The sequence below is a fragment of the Oryctolagus cuniculus genome, chromosome 7, assembly GCF_964237555.1.
Source record: "Oryctolagus cuniculus chromosome 7, mOryCun1.1, whole genome shotgun sequence".
NCBI lineage: Eukaryota > Metazoa > Chordata > Mammalia > Lagomorpha > Leporidae > Oryctolagus > Oryctolagus cuniculus.
The window spans coordinates 30969861-30987631 of NC_091438.1; the positions used below are offsets into that span (position 1 = coordinate 30969861).

Here is a 17771-nt window from a genome sequence, read left to right on the forward strand (position 1 = left end):
GGGCAAATCATCTCAAACTGAACCTACATTTTCTGCTCAGTCTCAAAAAAAAAAATAATGATTGTTTCTGGAAATACTAAAACTTTCTCCCGGGCATCATGACAACAGCATTAATGTCCTTCCACACTTCCCCACTGCGTTTGACCACAATTAATCTGGTCTTCCTTCTAACTGGCAATAAAAGCTAATACTCTTGAAATCAAATCAGCAGGTAAATAAATGGAGGCACTGGCCACCTAGTGGGATTGAGCCGCAGCTCCCCGCCACACTCACACGCACCCCAGGTGCGTTTGGTAGAGCCATGGGCTCACAGAATCACGGAGCACAGCTGTATGGTAAAGCACTCCCTTCAGACACACCCTAAAAGGGGACTCATATTCTCCAACTAAACACAAGAAAAAGGGGACTGTGTTGGCACTGTGAAAATACTCAATTCAGAAGTACCTTTTTCTACGACATACAGCCTAATGTGTCCAGGTTGAACCACGATGTCAGGAGGGTTTTTGACATCACAGATGTAGGTGCCGTTGTGTATAAACTGCATGTTTTCTATGTTGATCGATGCATCTTTCTTGTCAAGGTCTCCAGCCCAGCTGATTCTGTCTTTAAATGGTGGATAATTCCCGAGGTAAACTTGTCCTTGAGAATAGTGGAAAAACTGCAATTAGAAAAAGCAAAACAAACAAGTTATTCTCAAAGACAGAATTTCTAAGCTCTATAATAGGTATGCTGTAAAAAGTTATCTTAAAAAAAGGATAGATGATTTATTTGAAAGGCAGAATTACAGAAGGAGGGAGAGAGAGAGAGAAAGAGAGCAAGAGGGAGAGACAGTGAGATGATCTGTTGGCTCACTCCCCAAATGGCTATAATAGGTGGGCTGATCCAGGAACTCCATCTGGGTCTCCTACATGGGTGGGTGGCAGGGGTCTAAGCACACGGAGCATCTTCCACTGGTTTCCCAGGCACATTAGTAGGGAGTTAGATATGAAGTGGAGCAGCTGAGACTGGAATCTTCATTCATATGAGAGGCCGGTGTTGCAGGTGCATCCTAACCCACTGTACCACAACGCCAGTCCCTACAACACTCTTTTTAAAAGAGACTTCTTGGGCAGGCATTTGACCTGACAGTTAGGTTGTCAGTTAGGAGGCCCGTGTCCCACACTGGAGTGCACAGCTTTGCCTCTGCTCCTGACTCCAGCTTCCTGCTACTGTACACCGTGCAGGCAGCAGCAGATGACTCAAGTGACTGGGCCCCTGCCATCCATGTGGGAGACCCAGGCTCCCAGCTTTGCCAGCACGCTGGCTGGCTGTCATGGGTGTTGGGCATTTGGGAAATTAATCAGCAGAGGAGAGCTCTCTGTCACCTAAACTTAAAAAAAAAAAAAAAAAGACTCCACACAGAAAGAATGCAACATCACATCACAATTCTCAAGTTATAGAATATAAGTTAGACAAGTTTGGCCATCATGGGCTTTGACAGAACCGATTTGTAGATGACCTCCAATCCTCTTAACATCCTATTGATATCATTACTATTACCCAAATTGTTACGAAAATGGAAATGCAGATTCAAAGAAGCCATTTTCACAAGGTCACAAGGTCACAGCGCTAGTAAGTGGAGGACCCAGGGGTCAGAACCAGGCCCATCTGACCCCTCAGTACCAACGCTCTTCTGACAACTCCATGGCTGAGCCCAGGGACTCCAAAGCTCCCCACGGAGATACACAAAGGCATGAAGAAAAAGAACCCTCAACACCACAGAGGACTCGGTCTGTGGGTTTCGCCCTCTCACACTCTGCATTATGGAAAAGCCGTGTGTACGCAGAAAGAACAAAGCGCAGACACGAGTGCGCTTGCCTCTCTCTGCACTCTCCACTCGCTCCTCACACCTCCTTTCACCAAAGGAGCTTCTTTGCAAAGAATGGGTCAAACCCAGCGCCTTGGAAGGCTCAGGGGGAGGGTCTGTCCTCATACCCTCTCTCTTTAACCCAAGCAGCCCTGCTGGAGGCTGGATATCTTTGTTCTCATTCATGGATGGAGGAGCATGGGGCAGAGTGGAGCCGGAGTCATAGAAATCAACTCCCCTGGCAATCCAAATAGAGGATTTTAGAAACTTCTTGAGGGCTAGCACTGTGGCATAATGGGTTAAGCCGCCTCCTGCAGTGCCAGCAGCCCATATGGGCACCAGTTCGAGACCCCGCTGCTCCACTTCTGATCTAGCTCTCTGCTATGCCTTGGAAAAGCCATAGAAGATGGGTCCCTGCACCCACGTGGGAGACCTGGAAGAAGCTCCTAGCTCCTGGCTTCAGATTGGCGCAGCTCCAGCCATTGTGGCCATTTGGGAAGTAAACCAGCAGATGGAGGAGCTCTCTTTCTCTCTCCTTCTCTCTCTGTATAACTCTGACTTTCAAATAAATAAATAAATCTTAAAAAAAAAAAAAAAAAAGAATCCTCTTGAGCACGTGGAATTTCCCTGTGCAATCTCATTTGTCCCATGACTGTCAGCTCTCCACTTCTCTCTCATCAATAGCATCCCTTGAACTCTGCACCCTTCACTAATTGTCTCCTCGCTTCACCACAGGTTACCCTCAGCCCCCGAGTTGTCACCTGCTCCTGTAAACATCATCTTCCACCTGTGTATGTCATCCTGTTTTTTTTTTTTTAAAGGTTTTATGTGTTTATTTTAAAGGAAGAGTGACACATACACATGGCTGGAGTAGAGAAAGAGGAAGAAACAGAGAGATAGAGATGAGAGAAAGAGAGAGAGAGAATCTTCCACCTGCTGGCTCCTTCCACAAATGGTTGCAACAGCTGGGGCTAGGCCAGGCCAAAGCCTGGAGTCAGGAACTTGGGTGGCAGGAACTCGGCTGTTTGAGCCATCCTATGCTGCTTCCCAGGTACAGTAGCAGGAAGATGGATCGGAAGCAGAGTAGCTGGGACTCAGTCTCAGGCACTCTGACATGGATTATCCTGCTGCTCCACAGCACCTGCTCCTGATGGCCACCGCTCTCATTTGAACATTTTTGCTTCCTCTCAAACTCACATTGAAACTTCCTCCTCATTGCTAGTGCTGGGAGATGGCGCCTGGTTGGGGGTATTTGGGTCACTAGAGTTCCACGCTCGTGAGTGGATTGAGGCCACCACGAAGACAGAGGGAGTCTGCTGCTCTCTTGCTCTTCTGCTCTCCACCATGGGACGGCGTAGTAAGAAGGCCCTTAGGAGACGCCGGCCCCTTGATCTTGGACTTCCAGGCCTCCAGAAGTGTAAGGATTAAATCTCGGTTCTTTACCCAGTCTGTGGTGCTTTGCTACAGCAGCACAAAATGGACTAATTCGGCTATTATTTGTTTCCCAAACCATGTATTTTGGAATAATCCAAGATTCCTCCTTGTAATTCCCTTGTCAATCTACCTTATATCTTTCTCTCGGTCTCTTTTTTCTCTTCATTTCCCACCACCAATACCTGATTTCTGTTCTCATCAACTTGAACCTCTTAATTGGTATCCAACTCCACCTTCAACTTCCTATAGTTTATCCTCTACAATGCCTAAATGATCACTGACAAATAATAATAATGATAATTATTATTGTTATTACCATTTATCAAATATATCTTGAACTTAATATAACCTAAATGCTTGGTAAGAACCTTGAAAGGAGGGCTTGCATTGCAGCACAGTGGCTTATGCTGCTGCTTGCAATATCAGCATCTCCTGTGGGGTGCTGGTTCGAGTCCCAGCTGCTCCACTTCCTATCTAGCTCCTGACTAATGTCCTGGGAGAGCAGCAGAGCATGGCCAGGTGCCTGGGCCCATGCCACCCATGGGGCACCTGGAAGTGGCTCCTGGTTTCGGCCAGCCCAGCCCAGCCCAGCCCAGCTCCAGCACTGCAGCCATATGGGGAGTGAATCAGCAGACAGAAGATTCTCTCTCTGTGTCTGTAACTATGACTTTCAAATAAATAAACCTAAAAAAAAAAGGTGAAAGGTGGGGTAGGCATTGTGGGATAGAGGTTAAGACATCACCTAGGTCGGCACCACAGCTCAATAGGCTAATCCTCTGCCTGTGGCGCTGGCACACTGGGTTCTAGTCCCGGTCGAGGCACCGGATTCTGTCCTGGTTGCCCCTCTTCCAGTCCAGCTCTCTGCTGTGGCCCGGGAAGGCAGTGGAGGATGGCCCAAGTCCTTGGGCCCTGCACCCGCATGGGAGACCAGGAGAAGCACCTGGCTCCTGGCTTTGGATCAGCGCGGTGTGCCAGCCACAACATGCCAGCCACAGCGGCCATTGGAGGGTGAACCAATGGTAAAGGAAGACCTTTTTCTCTCTCTCTCTCTCTCTCACTGTCCACTCAGCCTGTCCAAAAAAAAAAAAAAAAAAAAAAAAAAAAGACATCACCTGGACTCCTTGCTTCCTATATTAGACTGCCTGGGTTTGAATACCTACCTGCTCTGTTTCTGATCCAGCTTCCTGCTAGTGTGCACCTTGGGAATCCGATGATGGTTCAAGTATTTGGGTCCCTGCCACTCACATGGAAATGCAGATGGAGGTCCAAGCTCTTGGCTTTGGCCTGGCCAAAATTGTGGGCATTTGGGGAATTGAAGATCTCTGTCTTTGTCTCTATCACTTTGCCTTTCAAATAAATAAAAATAAATAAGTGAAGGGTCTAAGATTTTACCTTCCTTGTAAGCTAACAAAGGTTCACAGATGATGGCAGAAGACATGGACTCCTGTGAAGTCCTCACTCCGTGAAGAAGACTCCGGGACAAAGGACTTTATTACTTATGATGTGGCAGGAAGCACGTGTTCATCCATTCTTCTTGCCGACAAGTCCCATGAGGATGTCATGGAGGGATCAGGTGGATGCTGCACATGAAGAAGCATTGCATCAAAGCCCATTTTTTCAGTTTTTTTTAAGATGGGCCAAAGGCATTTCTAACATTTGCCCTGAAGGGAGATAATATCTTTACTAGACAGTAAGTGGATCTGTCCTCTACCACAGAGGCAAACACCATCTCTGTCTTCTAAGGTAGACACTATCTTTATAAAAAGTCTGGAACCAACTCAGCTGGTGCTTTGGCTTGCAACGTGCAGAAATGTAAAAAGACTCACGGAAAAGTCTCCTGACAACATTCTAATGCTCACATCTGCTCTGCAAGGTGTGATTCACCTGCCTGGTATTTCACAAATGAGGAAAGTGAGGCTCTGAAAATCTTAATGACTTGCCAAGGAAAAGCTTAATGATTTGCTGAAGAGGAACTGGGGTAGATGGCCAGGGTAGAATGATATGCAAAAACAAGGAAACAAGCTGCTTTTAAGAGATGCTGAACTTATTTTTTTCCTGTAGTTTGAAGCAAGAAAAGGGCTTTGAAGTCTATAATACACAACAAATACACTCATTTTGGAAATGAGAAATGAGAATAATGGATAATTGATTCCACTGCAGCAGTAAAGAAACTTGTGAGGTAAGGCTAAAGCATTCTTACCGACACAGTGGTGTCAGACCCCTCTGGCTGGAAGCTCCAGGAGACCGTGGTCAACCCGCTCGTGGCGTCTGTAGACTTGAACTTGCACGTAAGCCTCCCTTGTGTCCCATTTGCCACGAAGATTTCTTTTGGTGTGTACACCTCCAAGGCTGATACTCCGGCTGTCACTAGAGAAAGAACACAGATGGTTTTAAAGTAGGACTCAGTAACTTAGCATAAATACCATTGTGCATATATATAGAGAAGATGGGGAAAAGACACAGGAAATGACTAGATATATACAGTAATCCAATGCCATTATACCATATATTCTTGCAGGTAATTCAGTATCTAAGTACTTCCTACAAATAGAATAATTGTGGACATCTGAGTTTTTACTTTTTAGTAAGATTTTTAACTTAATATTTATGTTTTTAAACTTAGAAAGACTATTTTTAAGAGCATTTTTACTTTGACAAACACTGAGTGGAAGAGATCCCACATATTCCTTCTCTCTCTCTCTCATACACACACACACACACACACATCAGTTTCCTCTATTATGCTTCTCTGGCATTAGTGTGATGTATTTGTTTCTAATGAGATCCAGCATCGTTACATTATTGTTAGCTACACAGCACTGTTAGTTTCACTCACTGTTACACAGCCTATGGATCTTGACAGACATGTATGATGGCCTGCATTTACCATTACAGTAACACACAGACTAGTTTCATTGGCCTAAACATCCTCTGTGCTCCTGCCACTGACCCCTCTGAAGCCCCTGGCGGCCAATGACCATTTACCGTCTGTGTGTTTGCCTTTTCCTGTGTGTTCCATGGTTGGAAGTCATACACTATGCAGCCTCTTCAGATGGGCTTCCTTCACTTAGCAGCATTCAGGCACCCTTCCGCCTTATCTCTTGGGGGCGTGACATCTCACCCCTTGTTATTGCTGAGTAATTCTCCATTGATCACAGTTCCATTCACTTCATTCGCTTACTGAAGGCCTACTTCATTGCCACGCTGATGGCTTCGTCTTTAATGCTGTGTCAGTCACATTTTTATTTTTTTAAATGGTTCTCACATTTACCTGTTATACATAATTGTTGTCACATGGAATTTTTTTAATCTTTGATATTTAAAATTTCTCTAAAATTAATTAATTAATTTATTTATCTGAGAGGTGCAGAGAGAGGGACTGAGTGCTTTCATGTTGGTTCACTCCCCAAATGTCTGAAACAGCCTGTGGCAGGGGCTGAAGCCACGAGGTGGAAACTCAATCCAGGTCTCTCCACACGGGTGATAGAAACTGTTATCTGAGCCATCGCTGCTGCTTCCAGGGTGTGCATTAGCAGGAAACTGGAACTGGAGTGGAGTCAAGTATCAAACCCAGGCTCTCTGACATACGATGCAAGCATCTTTTTTTTTTTTCTTTCGGACAGGCTGAGTGGACAGTGAGAGAGAGACAGAGAGAAAGGTCTTCCTTTGCCGTTGGTTCACCCTCCAGTGGCCGCCGCGGCTGGCGGGCTGCGGCCGGCGCACCATGCTGATCCGATGGCAGGAGCCAGATACTTATCCTGGACTCCCATGGGGTGCAGGGCCCAAGCACTTGGGCCATCCTCCACTGCACTCCCTGGCCACAGCAGAGAGCTGGCCTGGAAGAGGGGCAACCGGGACAGAATCCGGCGCCCCGGCCGGGACTAGAACCCGGTGTGCCGGCACCGCAAGGTGGAGGATTAGCCTAGTGAGCCGTGGCACCGGCTGATGCAAGCATCTTAAACTGGCCCAGATGCCTGCCCCTCATCTTCAATAGTTAAAGCAACTAAAACTCTTCTAAGACATCACTTCATTTTAAAGCCAAATGTATTCTGATTCTTTTCCTAGAAAAAACTCGAGGCAGAAAACTGTATAATCTGTGAAATCTAACCGATGGTGTGTTAGGTACACAGCCCTCAAGAAACAACCGACCGCACCGTCATGTTTGTATTCTGCCCACTGAGGTTTCCTGCTAGCCGAAGCCCAGGGCATAGTAATTAAAATGTGTTCCATCATATGCAACATAAAAATAGCTCTTCTTCAACATCTGCAATCAGAGGCAACTGCAGGAATTATGGACTCCTGCTAAAATAAGAGTCTTCACTCAAAAAGAGACACTTCCAGGTTCAAAATGACGGTCACCGAGAAACTTATGTGGCCTAAAGTTGGTAACATAAAACACCCATCTGCAAGAGAAGATTTTTTAAAAGAAACACTCTGCAATAAATATCTGCAGTGTTCCAGTTGTTCTCAGAATGTAACAGACAGGCAGAATAATGCAGGGTATTGGCAGCTGGGACGGATGGTCATTTTCAGAATTTTTTTCTTCTTGAGAGCCTGTGACTCCAGGGGGAGGGGGGCAAGGGCACTCCCCCACTCCTCCCAACCATCTTCCAAATGTTTATTCTCAGGACACAATGGGCACTTTTGGCTATTCTTTTAAATAAACTGATAGCCACACTGCATCCAGCAGAATTTTTTTCTGCTAAAGAGGGTGGATTATTATTATAGGGAACAATGGATTATTATTTGTGGTCCAGACCTCAAAACAAGCCCTTCTTTCAGACGAGAAGCAAACAAAAGACATGCCTTGCTGTTGTGGGCAGGCAGAAAAGTAGCCCTGGGGCCCAGGAGTTCAAAATGAAGGGCAGCACAAGACCCGACGAGCTGCACAGCTGATTCCAGGACACAGCACTGCTGTGCAACCCTGACTCCCTCTGTGCGGCTTGGACTAGCTGCATCCGCGCTGAGGAGCACTGCAAGTGAAGCCCCGCAATCTACAGGCCACACAGGCTTCTCAAAGGTTGCTGTAAACCAGATCCCTGCTTCCAGGAGAACTGGCTTTAAGAATTGTGCCCCTGAGACATTATTTCAAGGCGGAACCAGGCCAAGTGTCCAAGTTTACAGTCCCAGAATTTTGAGCAAAAAAAAAACTAATCGATCCCTAACCGGCTTTCAGGTAGTCTATTTAAGATGGACTTAAGTGGCTCTTTAGAACAAAGGGGAAAAAGGCCATGCAGCCCTTAGAACCAGAAAGGTGAACTGCCCCTCTCTCCAATCAGCTAGCTCCTTTAAAGAAAGGAGGCTTCACACACAGTGAGCTAACTTCCCCTCATCGTGGCCGTCTATCCTTCTATGCAACATTACTCCTGTCAGAATTCTTGGAGCCTCTGTTAGTTCTAAGATAAACCTTCTAAACCCCTGGTCTCTGTGTGCAAAGCACACTAAGATGAGGTCTACCCTAGCCACCTATTCCTACGGTCATTCCCTAAACCAAGGCTTCTCTGCTTGGCGCTGCTGATAATTGCATCAGGTGATTCTTTTTGGTTTAGTTTTAAAGATTTATTTATTTATTTGAAAGGCAGAGTTTACAGAGAGAGAGAGAGAGAGAGAGAGAGAAAGAGAGAGAATTTTCCATCTGTTGGTTCACTCCCCAAATGGCCGCAATGGCTGGAGCTGATTCAGGCTGAAGCCAACAGCCAGGAGCTTCTTCCGGGTCTCCCACATGGGTCCAGGGGCCCAAGGACTTGGGCCATCTTCTGCTGCTTCCCCAAGTGCATTAGCTTGGAGCTAATTAGCTTGCAGCTGGACTGGAAGTGGAGCAGCTGGGACTCAAACAGGTACTCACATGGGATGCTGGCATTATATGTGGCAGCTTTACCTGCTACACCACAACACCAGTCCCAGGTCGGATGAGTCTTTGCTGTGGGAAGCTGTCCTGTACATCATACAATGCAGTAAATGGCAACTCCAGCCCTCCAGTGGCTGAGGCCAAAATCCTGGGATCTTTCATGTCTTTCGCACAACTTACTTCTAAGCCATAGGCAAAATATATCTTGAAATTTCTCTCTCCCTGCCCCATCCTGTGTTACCATCTTGGTCCAAGCCACCATCATCTTTCACTTGGACACTTCAATGCCTGTCTCACTGGTGTCTTTCTTTTCCAGCCTTACTCACTTAATTGTGGTGGCTCCCCAGTGAGACCAGAGAGCTCTTGCTAAAATGCAAGTTAGATTACATCACTCCTCTGCTCAAACCCTCCTAGGGTTTCCCACAGCAGCCAAGATCAGGTCAGTCCTCATGTGGCCCCCAAAGCCCTACACAAACTCCCAGCCACCACTCAGATCTCATCTCCCACCCTTTACCCTCAAACACGCTGCAGCGGCCATGCTGGTCACCTTGGTATAACGCCCCTGCCGGTACAGAGTATCCCAGAAGATACACACAGACTACTCTCCACGCAGCCCAAGCACAGCCAGCCGCCAGTGTCAAACAATTGGGAATGGTGTGCTTTGTCCGGCCCTCTCCTCCTAGCCTCTTTAAGTGACTAGGAGTATTATGCAAATGCACAGTAAAATGACTGTGGAATCCAGACAGCTCATCTTCAGAGTCACAAAAGGGAGCTGTTCTTAGGGGAGAGTTAAAATGGCTAAAACTGCAAAGGCAAAGAACACTGGGATTTGCAGAACTTACTGCTCTAATCTACACTCCATGTCACTGAAGTCTGGAATACTAATCCAGTAAAATATCGAAGAGGTTCTTTTTCAGGGCTGGGGTTCACAATGACGGGTTAGCCAGCATGCTTGTGAAATGCATTAAAGCTCCGGTTCAAAAAACTGCAGATGGAAGGGAAAGAGTTTCCTGTGGACTGCTTAGGAATAAAAGGAAACAAAATAAAAACATGAAGTGATGAACAAATGTTTTCAAATCCTGCCAAATGTGAATTCTAAGCTACACACCACCTTCGACCTTCCTGGTAATGGGAGCTGAGCTCACTTTCTCCCTGGGGAAGGTTTCCCGCAGGAGTGGAAGACCTTGCTGAACTATGTTACAGTTTAAAGAGCGAGAAAACAAACAAACAAAACCCAAACAACGCTTCTCTTAATGTAGTGTGGAGAATAAGGTTCCTAGAAGGTACTTCATCGCCCAGGGAAGTGACCCTGGCCCTCCTCGCAGGAGCTTAAGCCAAATGAACCACGGAGGTGGAATCACCGGACAAGCAACCAGAGCCTGGGGTCATCTGACCAGGGCACAGTTCCACCACTTCCAATCGAGTCCCAAAACTTGATTTTCTTACATTTTGGATGGATAACAAGCACATTTTAGAAAAAAGAAAAGAAGAAGAGGGAGCCACTAAGGAGCACAAAACAACACCCATCACCACCACAAAGGAAAAGCATTCACCAACGGCTCACCCAAGAGGCCGTTCCCTGGACACGACCTACTTCCAAACTGTGAATTGCTGAAGTATTACAAAGTCAGTAACGCCTCCCAACGCCAAGCTGATCTTACTCCAAGAAAACTCAAACTCTCAAACCATAAAGTCATTTGGAATACTCGGGAGCGGCATTATCATGAATGAACATTTTCACAGTCTAGGTGGGGAACTTGAAACTGTTACTGGTTGAAGCAATTCCATGTTATGTTACTGCTCCAGCCAACTGCAGCACCCTGGTTTGTAAAAACCTTATCTTTTAAACAAACCCTGTGAAGGCTTTCCTAGACATTGAAAGGTGGCTTTTGTTTTGAAAATTGTTTTGAGGCACTTTGCTGTTACCAGTACGGTCTCCTGCTCAAAAGAGTACAATCCAGTAACTTATTTAAACAGCTTTCTGACCTATCTTGTTCTCTGTTGGTACACAGTAACAGTCTGATATTGTAATTTCTCCTAATGCAAGCATAAATATGACCTTTTAGAACACATTAAAAGAAAGGAATGCAAGAGAACAGTAAACACAGAATCCAGAGCAGTGGTCACACCTGGAGCAGGGTGGCAGGGACAGGATGTAAAAGGCACACACCACTGGGCAAGCTCTACTGCCCAGGCTGGACAGTGAGCATGAGGGTGCGCTTGTAACAGTTAACTCTGTAAGCTCTACATGCATGCTTCTGTATATATTTCATTTTTCACAATAAAAGCTTTTTTTTTCCCAAGGAGAAAAGGAAGATATTAGGAATGCGATAAAAATATATCTGTTTAAAAAAAAAAACGCCTTATTAATTTGAGAGGCAGAAAGAGAAATCTCCAATATGCTGGCTCACTCTTCAAAGGCCTATATCCAGATGCCCAGGGCACTGGGAACCCAGTCCAGGTCTCGCACATGGGTGGCAGGAACCCAATTACTTGAGCCATCATCTCTGCCTCCAGGGTCTGCACCAGCAGGAAGCTGGAGTTAGGAGTCAGAGCTGGCAGCCGAGCTCAGGGACTCTGATTTGGGACACAGGCATTTCATCCACTGTGCCAAAAGCCTGCCCTCAAAATTTACTTTCTAAAAAATATACATTTCTTGGGGGCCAGCACTGTGGTATAGTAGGCTAAGCCTCCAGCTGCAGCGCCGGCATCCCATATGGGTGCAGTCATGTTTCAACTGCTTCTCTTCCAATCCAACTCTCTGCTACAGCCTGGGAAAGCAGTAGAAGATGGCCAAGTCCTTGGGCCCCTGCACCTGTGTGGGAGACCCACAGGAAACGCCTGGCTCCTGGTTCCAAATTGGCCATTTGCAATGGCTCTGGCCATTGCAGCCATTTGGGGAATCAACCAGTAGATGGAAGACCTCTTTCTCTGCCTCCTGCTTCTGCCTCTCTATAACTGCCTTTCAAATAAATAAATAAATGAAATCTTTAAAAAAAATTCAGAGGAAGCTTGGAAATATAACACACATACTTTCAAACTAAAAATGTATAAACTTTTTAAAAATTTTTATTATTTTTATTTGAAAAGCAGTATGTGTGTGTATGAGAGAGAGAGGGGGAGAGAGTCTTTCATCTACTGTTCACTCCCTAAATGCTCACAACAGCCAGGGTTGGGCTAGGCTGAAGCCAGTAACCAGCAACTCCATCCAGGGCTCTCACATGGGTGGCAGGGGCCTAAGTACTTGAGCTACCACCTACTGCCTCCCAGGCAGCTTCTTAGCAGGAAGCTGGATTGGAAGCAGAAGCAAGACTTGATCCTGTGCCCTCTGACATGGGACGCAGACATCCCAAGAGGTACATAAACTTACTGTGTCACAGTACCCACCCCTACTTTTCAAATTCCAGAATGCTTCTATCAAAGCATTCAACACAGGATCCCCTCCCAGTGTCCGCTGTCACTCCCAGGCTAGTGCCTTCAGGCTGGATAAAGTGAAAGCAGTTGGATGATGGTGAGTGGAGACCCCGCAGGTGCAGAGCTGTCTTGCTGCCCCTGACCAGTGAGAGGCCTCCACCCCCTCTTCAGAACAGGCCACTGCCGCTGAGGCAGCCTCTTTTAGTCCTTGAAGCACAACTGCTATTTCGGGTTTCTCTTGGCTGATGGCACAAAGGAGGAGGAAGTTACAAAAACATACTCCATTCAGGGAACCAGAGTATTAATAAATTAAGCTTTTCATTCCTCAGGAACACTCCTCTGTATACTCTCTGTGTAGACGTCATGCTTCAGGCCGCAATCTCAAAGTGACTTCCTCCCTCCACACCCTGCGACCCTGCCATCCCTCCTGGGTCAGCGTTCTCTTCGCACTCTACTGGAATGGCTGGCTATCTGCAGCCTTCGGTCAGCAGGAGACCATGTCTGCCTCGATCACCACCTTACTCTCAGTGCCTGACAAGTGCCTGCCCCTTTCGCAACGTCTCCAATAAACATCTATCTGAGAAAATACATGAATGAAAGGAGAAAAGACAGAGTGAAACATACCAAACCCAACTCAGACAGGCTCAGCCCTTACAGTCATCCTGGTCGGCCCAGCACAAAGTGTCTGCAGAGACCGCTGGAGGTCAGGTCTGAATGCTGACACCACCTGTTTTAGAGGAGGGTCAGACAGTTTTCCCCAATAGTCTTCTTCCTATTTAGATGAGAAGCACAGAGGAAACTGGTCTTCTCAATCACTCACATCTTTTTTTTTTTTTTTTTTTTTATTTTATTTACAGAGAGAATTAGAGAGAGAGAGAGAGAGGTCTTCCACCCACTGTTGGCCATTCACTCTTCAAATGGCTGCAATGACTAGGACTGGGTCAGGCTGAAGCCAGGAGCCAGGAGCTTCTCCCAGGTCTCTCATGTGGGTGCAGGGCCTAGGGACCTGGGCCATTCCTCTGTTGCCCTCCCGGGTGCATTAGCAGAGAGCTGGATTGAAAGTGGAGAAGCTGGGATTCGAACCAGCAGCCCATACAGGATGCCAGCACTGCATGCAGTGGCTTAACCTGCTATACCACAGTGCCGGGTCCGAAATACTCAATTTCTTAAAATCCATGCACTTTTGCTAACCCACAGAATTACCAAATCCCTTTTGGAATCAATTCCTTCCACTCAATGATCCATGTCCAGCTGGCCACATCTCCATCCTTAACCTTTCTGCACCAACAAAGAACTTTCTGTTTCTCCACTGAGAAATGTTCAAAAGGTCTGAATCGGGCCAGTCATTGAACAAATCACTTGAGTCCGTCAAGCCCTGGGATTTCTTCTTTGCACTCCTCTATGTATCTACTGTTCATCTCTCTCTCTCCTGTGACTATTTTCGTATTTTCAATCAACCATTCATTCTTGCAAACACATGCTGGGACTCAGCCTCTGCCCGATGTAGGAACAACCCAGTGGAGACAAACAAACATCTACAGTGCAGCAGCAGACACAGGCCTGGCATCGGCCCTTGGGATGCACCAGTGCTCTGCTGGAGACTTCCCCAGGGCAAGGCTGAAGGCTCCAAACAATCAAGCAAGGGTGGGTGTTTGGCTCAGTGGTTAAGCTGCTGCTCAGGATGCCCCACGTCCTATATTGGAGTGCCCAGCTCCTCTCCTAATGCCAGCTTCCTTCTAATGCGCACGCTGACATGGCTCAAGTACTTGGTCTCTGCTACAGATGGAGTTCCTGGCTCCAGGCCTAACCCAAACTGTTATGGGTAATTTGAGGAGTAAACCAGCAAGTAAGAAATCTACCTTTGTCTCTGCTCTTCACATTAATAAATTACATTAACTTTTAAAAATCAAGGGCTGGCACTGTGGCATAGCCAGCATAGCACGTGGGTGCCGGTTTGAGTCGCAGCTGCCCTGCTTCCAATCCAGCTCCCTGCTAATGCACCTGGGAGGGCAGCAGAGGTCCTTGGGCTCAGGTCCTTGGGCCCCTGCACCCACGTGAGAGATGTGGATGAAGCTCCTGGCTCCTTGCTTTGGCCTGGCCCAGTCCTAACCATGCAGCCATTTGGAGAGTTAACCAGCAGATGCAGGATCTCTGTCTCTCTGCCTCTCCTTCTCTGACATTCCTTCAGATAAATAAATAATCTTTTCAAAAAAGAAAAGAAAAAAAGGGAAGAAACAAAAATACTGATGTCTGGGTCATACCCCTATCCCCAGGGGTCCTGATTTAATGAGCATGGATGTGGCTTGGGCATCGGGATTTTTCAAAGGTCTTTAGGGAGTTCTAAACTGTAGCTGGCTTCCAGCACACCAATGAAATGCACGACTTCACGCACAAAACTATTGTACAGTAAGAGTGTGACTGAAGTAGATGAGCCAAGTTGTACTGGCATTTGACCTGGCGTTGAATTCAGGTATAGGTATATGTTCACCTGTAAAATAAGCATGGACCTGAATTTTTCAAAAGACCAGTGTAATATTCTACTGCCTTCCTAATAACACATTTACAAGTTTAAATATCTACATAGAAATTACAAAAACCTACTGCCTTCTGAAGACTACACTGGCAGACTGAGTTACACAGCAGAGGTCTCCAAGGTCCCAAAATCACAAATATATATATAAACTCTCCAAAGTGTGTATGTTGCCCATTCTTATTTCAATGGTTAGAAGTATACCTTACAAACAAATGAAAGGGGGCCAGCATTGCACAGTGAGCAAAGCTACCGCCTGCTATGCCGGCATCTCATATCAGAGGGCTGGTTCAAGTCCCATCTGCTTGGCTTCTGACCCAGCTCCCTGCTAATGAGCCAGGAAAGCAATGGAAGATGGCATAGTACTTGGGCATCTGCCACCCGTGTGGGAGACCTGGGCTCCTGGCTTCAGCATGGACCAGCCCAAGATGTTGTGGCCATTTGGGAAGTAAATCAGCAGATGGAAGGTATCTGTCTCTCTCTCTCTCTCTCTCTCTCCTCTCTCATGCTCTCTCACTCTCACTCTCACTCTCCCTTTCAAATACATAAGTCTTGAAAAATAAATAAATAAATGAAATTGCACCAAACTTTAGGAGGCTCTAGAGCACTGTGGCCAGAATCCGCAGGACTACTGAAGGGATGAAGGGAGCTTGAAAACCACTGCACTGCTTGGTCTTGAATAGTTCACGTCTGCTGCAGGGATGGGAAACCAGTCTGCCGCCACAGCAGCCGAGGCTGGATAGAAAGACTCACCATACCTTAACCACAAGGGGAAGTGGATCAAACAGGGGAAAGATTTCATGGTTCCTCTGCATCTGTGGGGATTGGTTCCAGGATCCCCTTGCACACATAAATCCTCAGAGGCTCAAGTTCCTTATGCAAAATACAGTAGCATTTGCATAGAGCCTGGACACTTCACCCCCCCCCCCCCCCACCGCCCCGTGTACTTTAAATGATCTCTAGATTACATATAAACCTTATAACATGCTCGCTTCGGCAGCACATATACATATAAACCTTACAAGGTATAAACAGTTGTTACGCCATATTATTTAGGGAATAATGACAAGAAAAATGCTTGCATGTACTTAGTACAGATGGAATTCTCCTTCAAAACACCTTTCATGGGGGTTGGCTGAATCCACAGATATGCAGGGCCAACTGTAAATGCGCCTTTTTTTATTTTTATTTTTATTTTTTTTAGAGCTGTGGGCACTCTCAGAGCTGTGGCGACTACGGGGTTATGCTTTGGGCAGGTTCTTAATTTGAACGTCATGCAGACTTGTGCATGTCAATGTCTTGCTTAAAGCTCCTCCAGCGGGCCACAACGTGCACAATCCTCAGCCTGGCACACTGGGCTCTTCAGTGCAATGCCCCCTTCCCTCGCCTTCCACCTGGCCAGGGCCACTGCTACTGAGCTGGCATCGGTGTGCTGTCATTTCTCCGGGCACGTGACGCCCTAGTCTACTGAGGCTCACCTTGGTAACGCCACGGGATTTCAAGACTCTGCCTGAACACGGCTTCGGTAAAGCCTTCCCTGAACTGACCACCTCTGCACCTGCCCACCACTCAGTATTCCTGATGCTCTGCTTCGCAGCTACAGCCTATGGAAGCTGCCCTTTCCAGTGACGAGCAGCATCTCACTTTTGGTCCTGGGACTATAATTGCCATGAGCTCCCCTGGTGAACCCAAAACTCATCTTGGCCTCAAACTGTGTCTTCCTTGGCCTTTTTGTGCCCAGCACCTAGGTTACCTTTCTGATGCTCAGAAAGCTTCCAAAAAATGTTCAAAAAGACTGAGCAGACAACAGCCAAATTTTTTAAAATTCCTATAATGTGAAGTTATGGGTAATGAAATGCATAAGCGTTAATTCCCCCCACCCCCGCCCCTAACACAAGACACAGCCTTAAATGAATACCAGTTAAGCTTCTGGCTCCCAGAAAAATCCAGCTATAAGAGGTCCAGATGAATCAACTCTAGTTTATCACTGCCGGAAAGAGTTCAAAGTGTAAATGCTCACCCTGGGACAGGAAATAAAATATGAGAGGAGTGGAAACATCTGTCCCCCACTCCTGTAGAGATGTGGGCTTTATTAAATAAAAAGACAACAGTGCTAATCAAGCAGTTTAATTATTAAACAGTAATAAGTGCTAGGTTCTCATCAGACTGCACCATGGACACACACACAAGAATGTAAAAAGCCAACACTGGGTACCTCCAGTGTGCAGGCACACTGTGTGCAGACACACTATGTCTAGGCATAAGGCAGGGAGTGGAAAAATGGCTTTGAAGCAGGGTTACACAGTATCTGGTCTGTGTTTCACTGTTTATACAACCTTATCTTCCCTATAGAAGTTCCTACTAAATAATCTCTCTAAGAAGCAAAGAGACCATAAGTAGCTAATTAAAAGCTGAAGTTCAAAAAACAAGGAGGTCAGGAAATGCTTTATAGGAGATGTACTTGAATTTCATCTGGAATGTTGAAAAGAATGAAGATGGGAAGGGCATTTTGCAGACAGGAAAACATGAGATAATTTTTTAAATGAATTATGTAGATTAATTTGGCTGGAGTAGGCGAAAACGTTTAAGCTGACAAAGCAGGCTGAGCTTGGATGAGAAGCTGGAATTCGGGGACTTGTGCTGTGGGAAAGCAAATTAAACTGCTGCCTGCAGCACCTGCATCCCATACAAACACAGAT

General features: G+C 46.4%; 1 protein-coding gene across 8 annotated transcripts in view; it reads right to left on the minus strand.

Annotated features, from left to right (window-relative positions):
• Window positions 1-17771, minus strand: part of MPZL1 (myelin protein zero like 1) — a 67128-nt gene that overhangs the window by 25300 nt on the left and 24057 nt on the right. For all 8 annotated transcript variants that reach the window (XM_008264119.4, XM_051857166.2, XM_051857171.2 and 5 more), the window contains exons 2-3: window positions 5481-5647; window positions 445-658 (exon numbers count right to left, since the gene is read on the minus strand). In XM_008264119.4, coding sequence (XP_008262341.2) covers window positions 445-658; window positions 5481-5647 — 381 coding nt within the window. The remainder of the gene's footprint in view (window positions 1-444; window positions 659-5480; window positions 5648-17771) is intronic.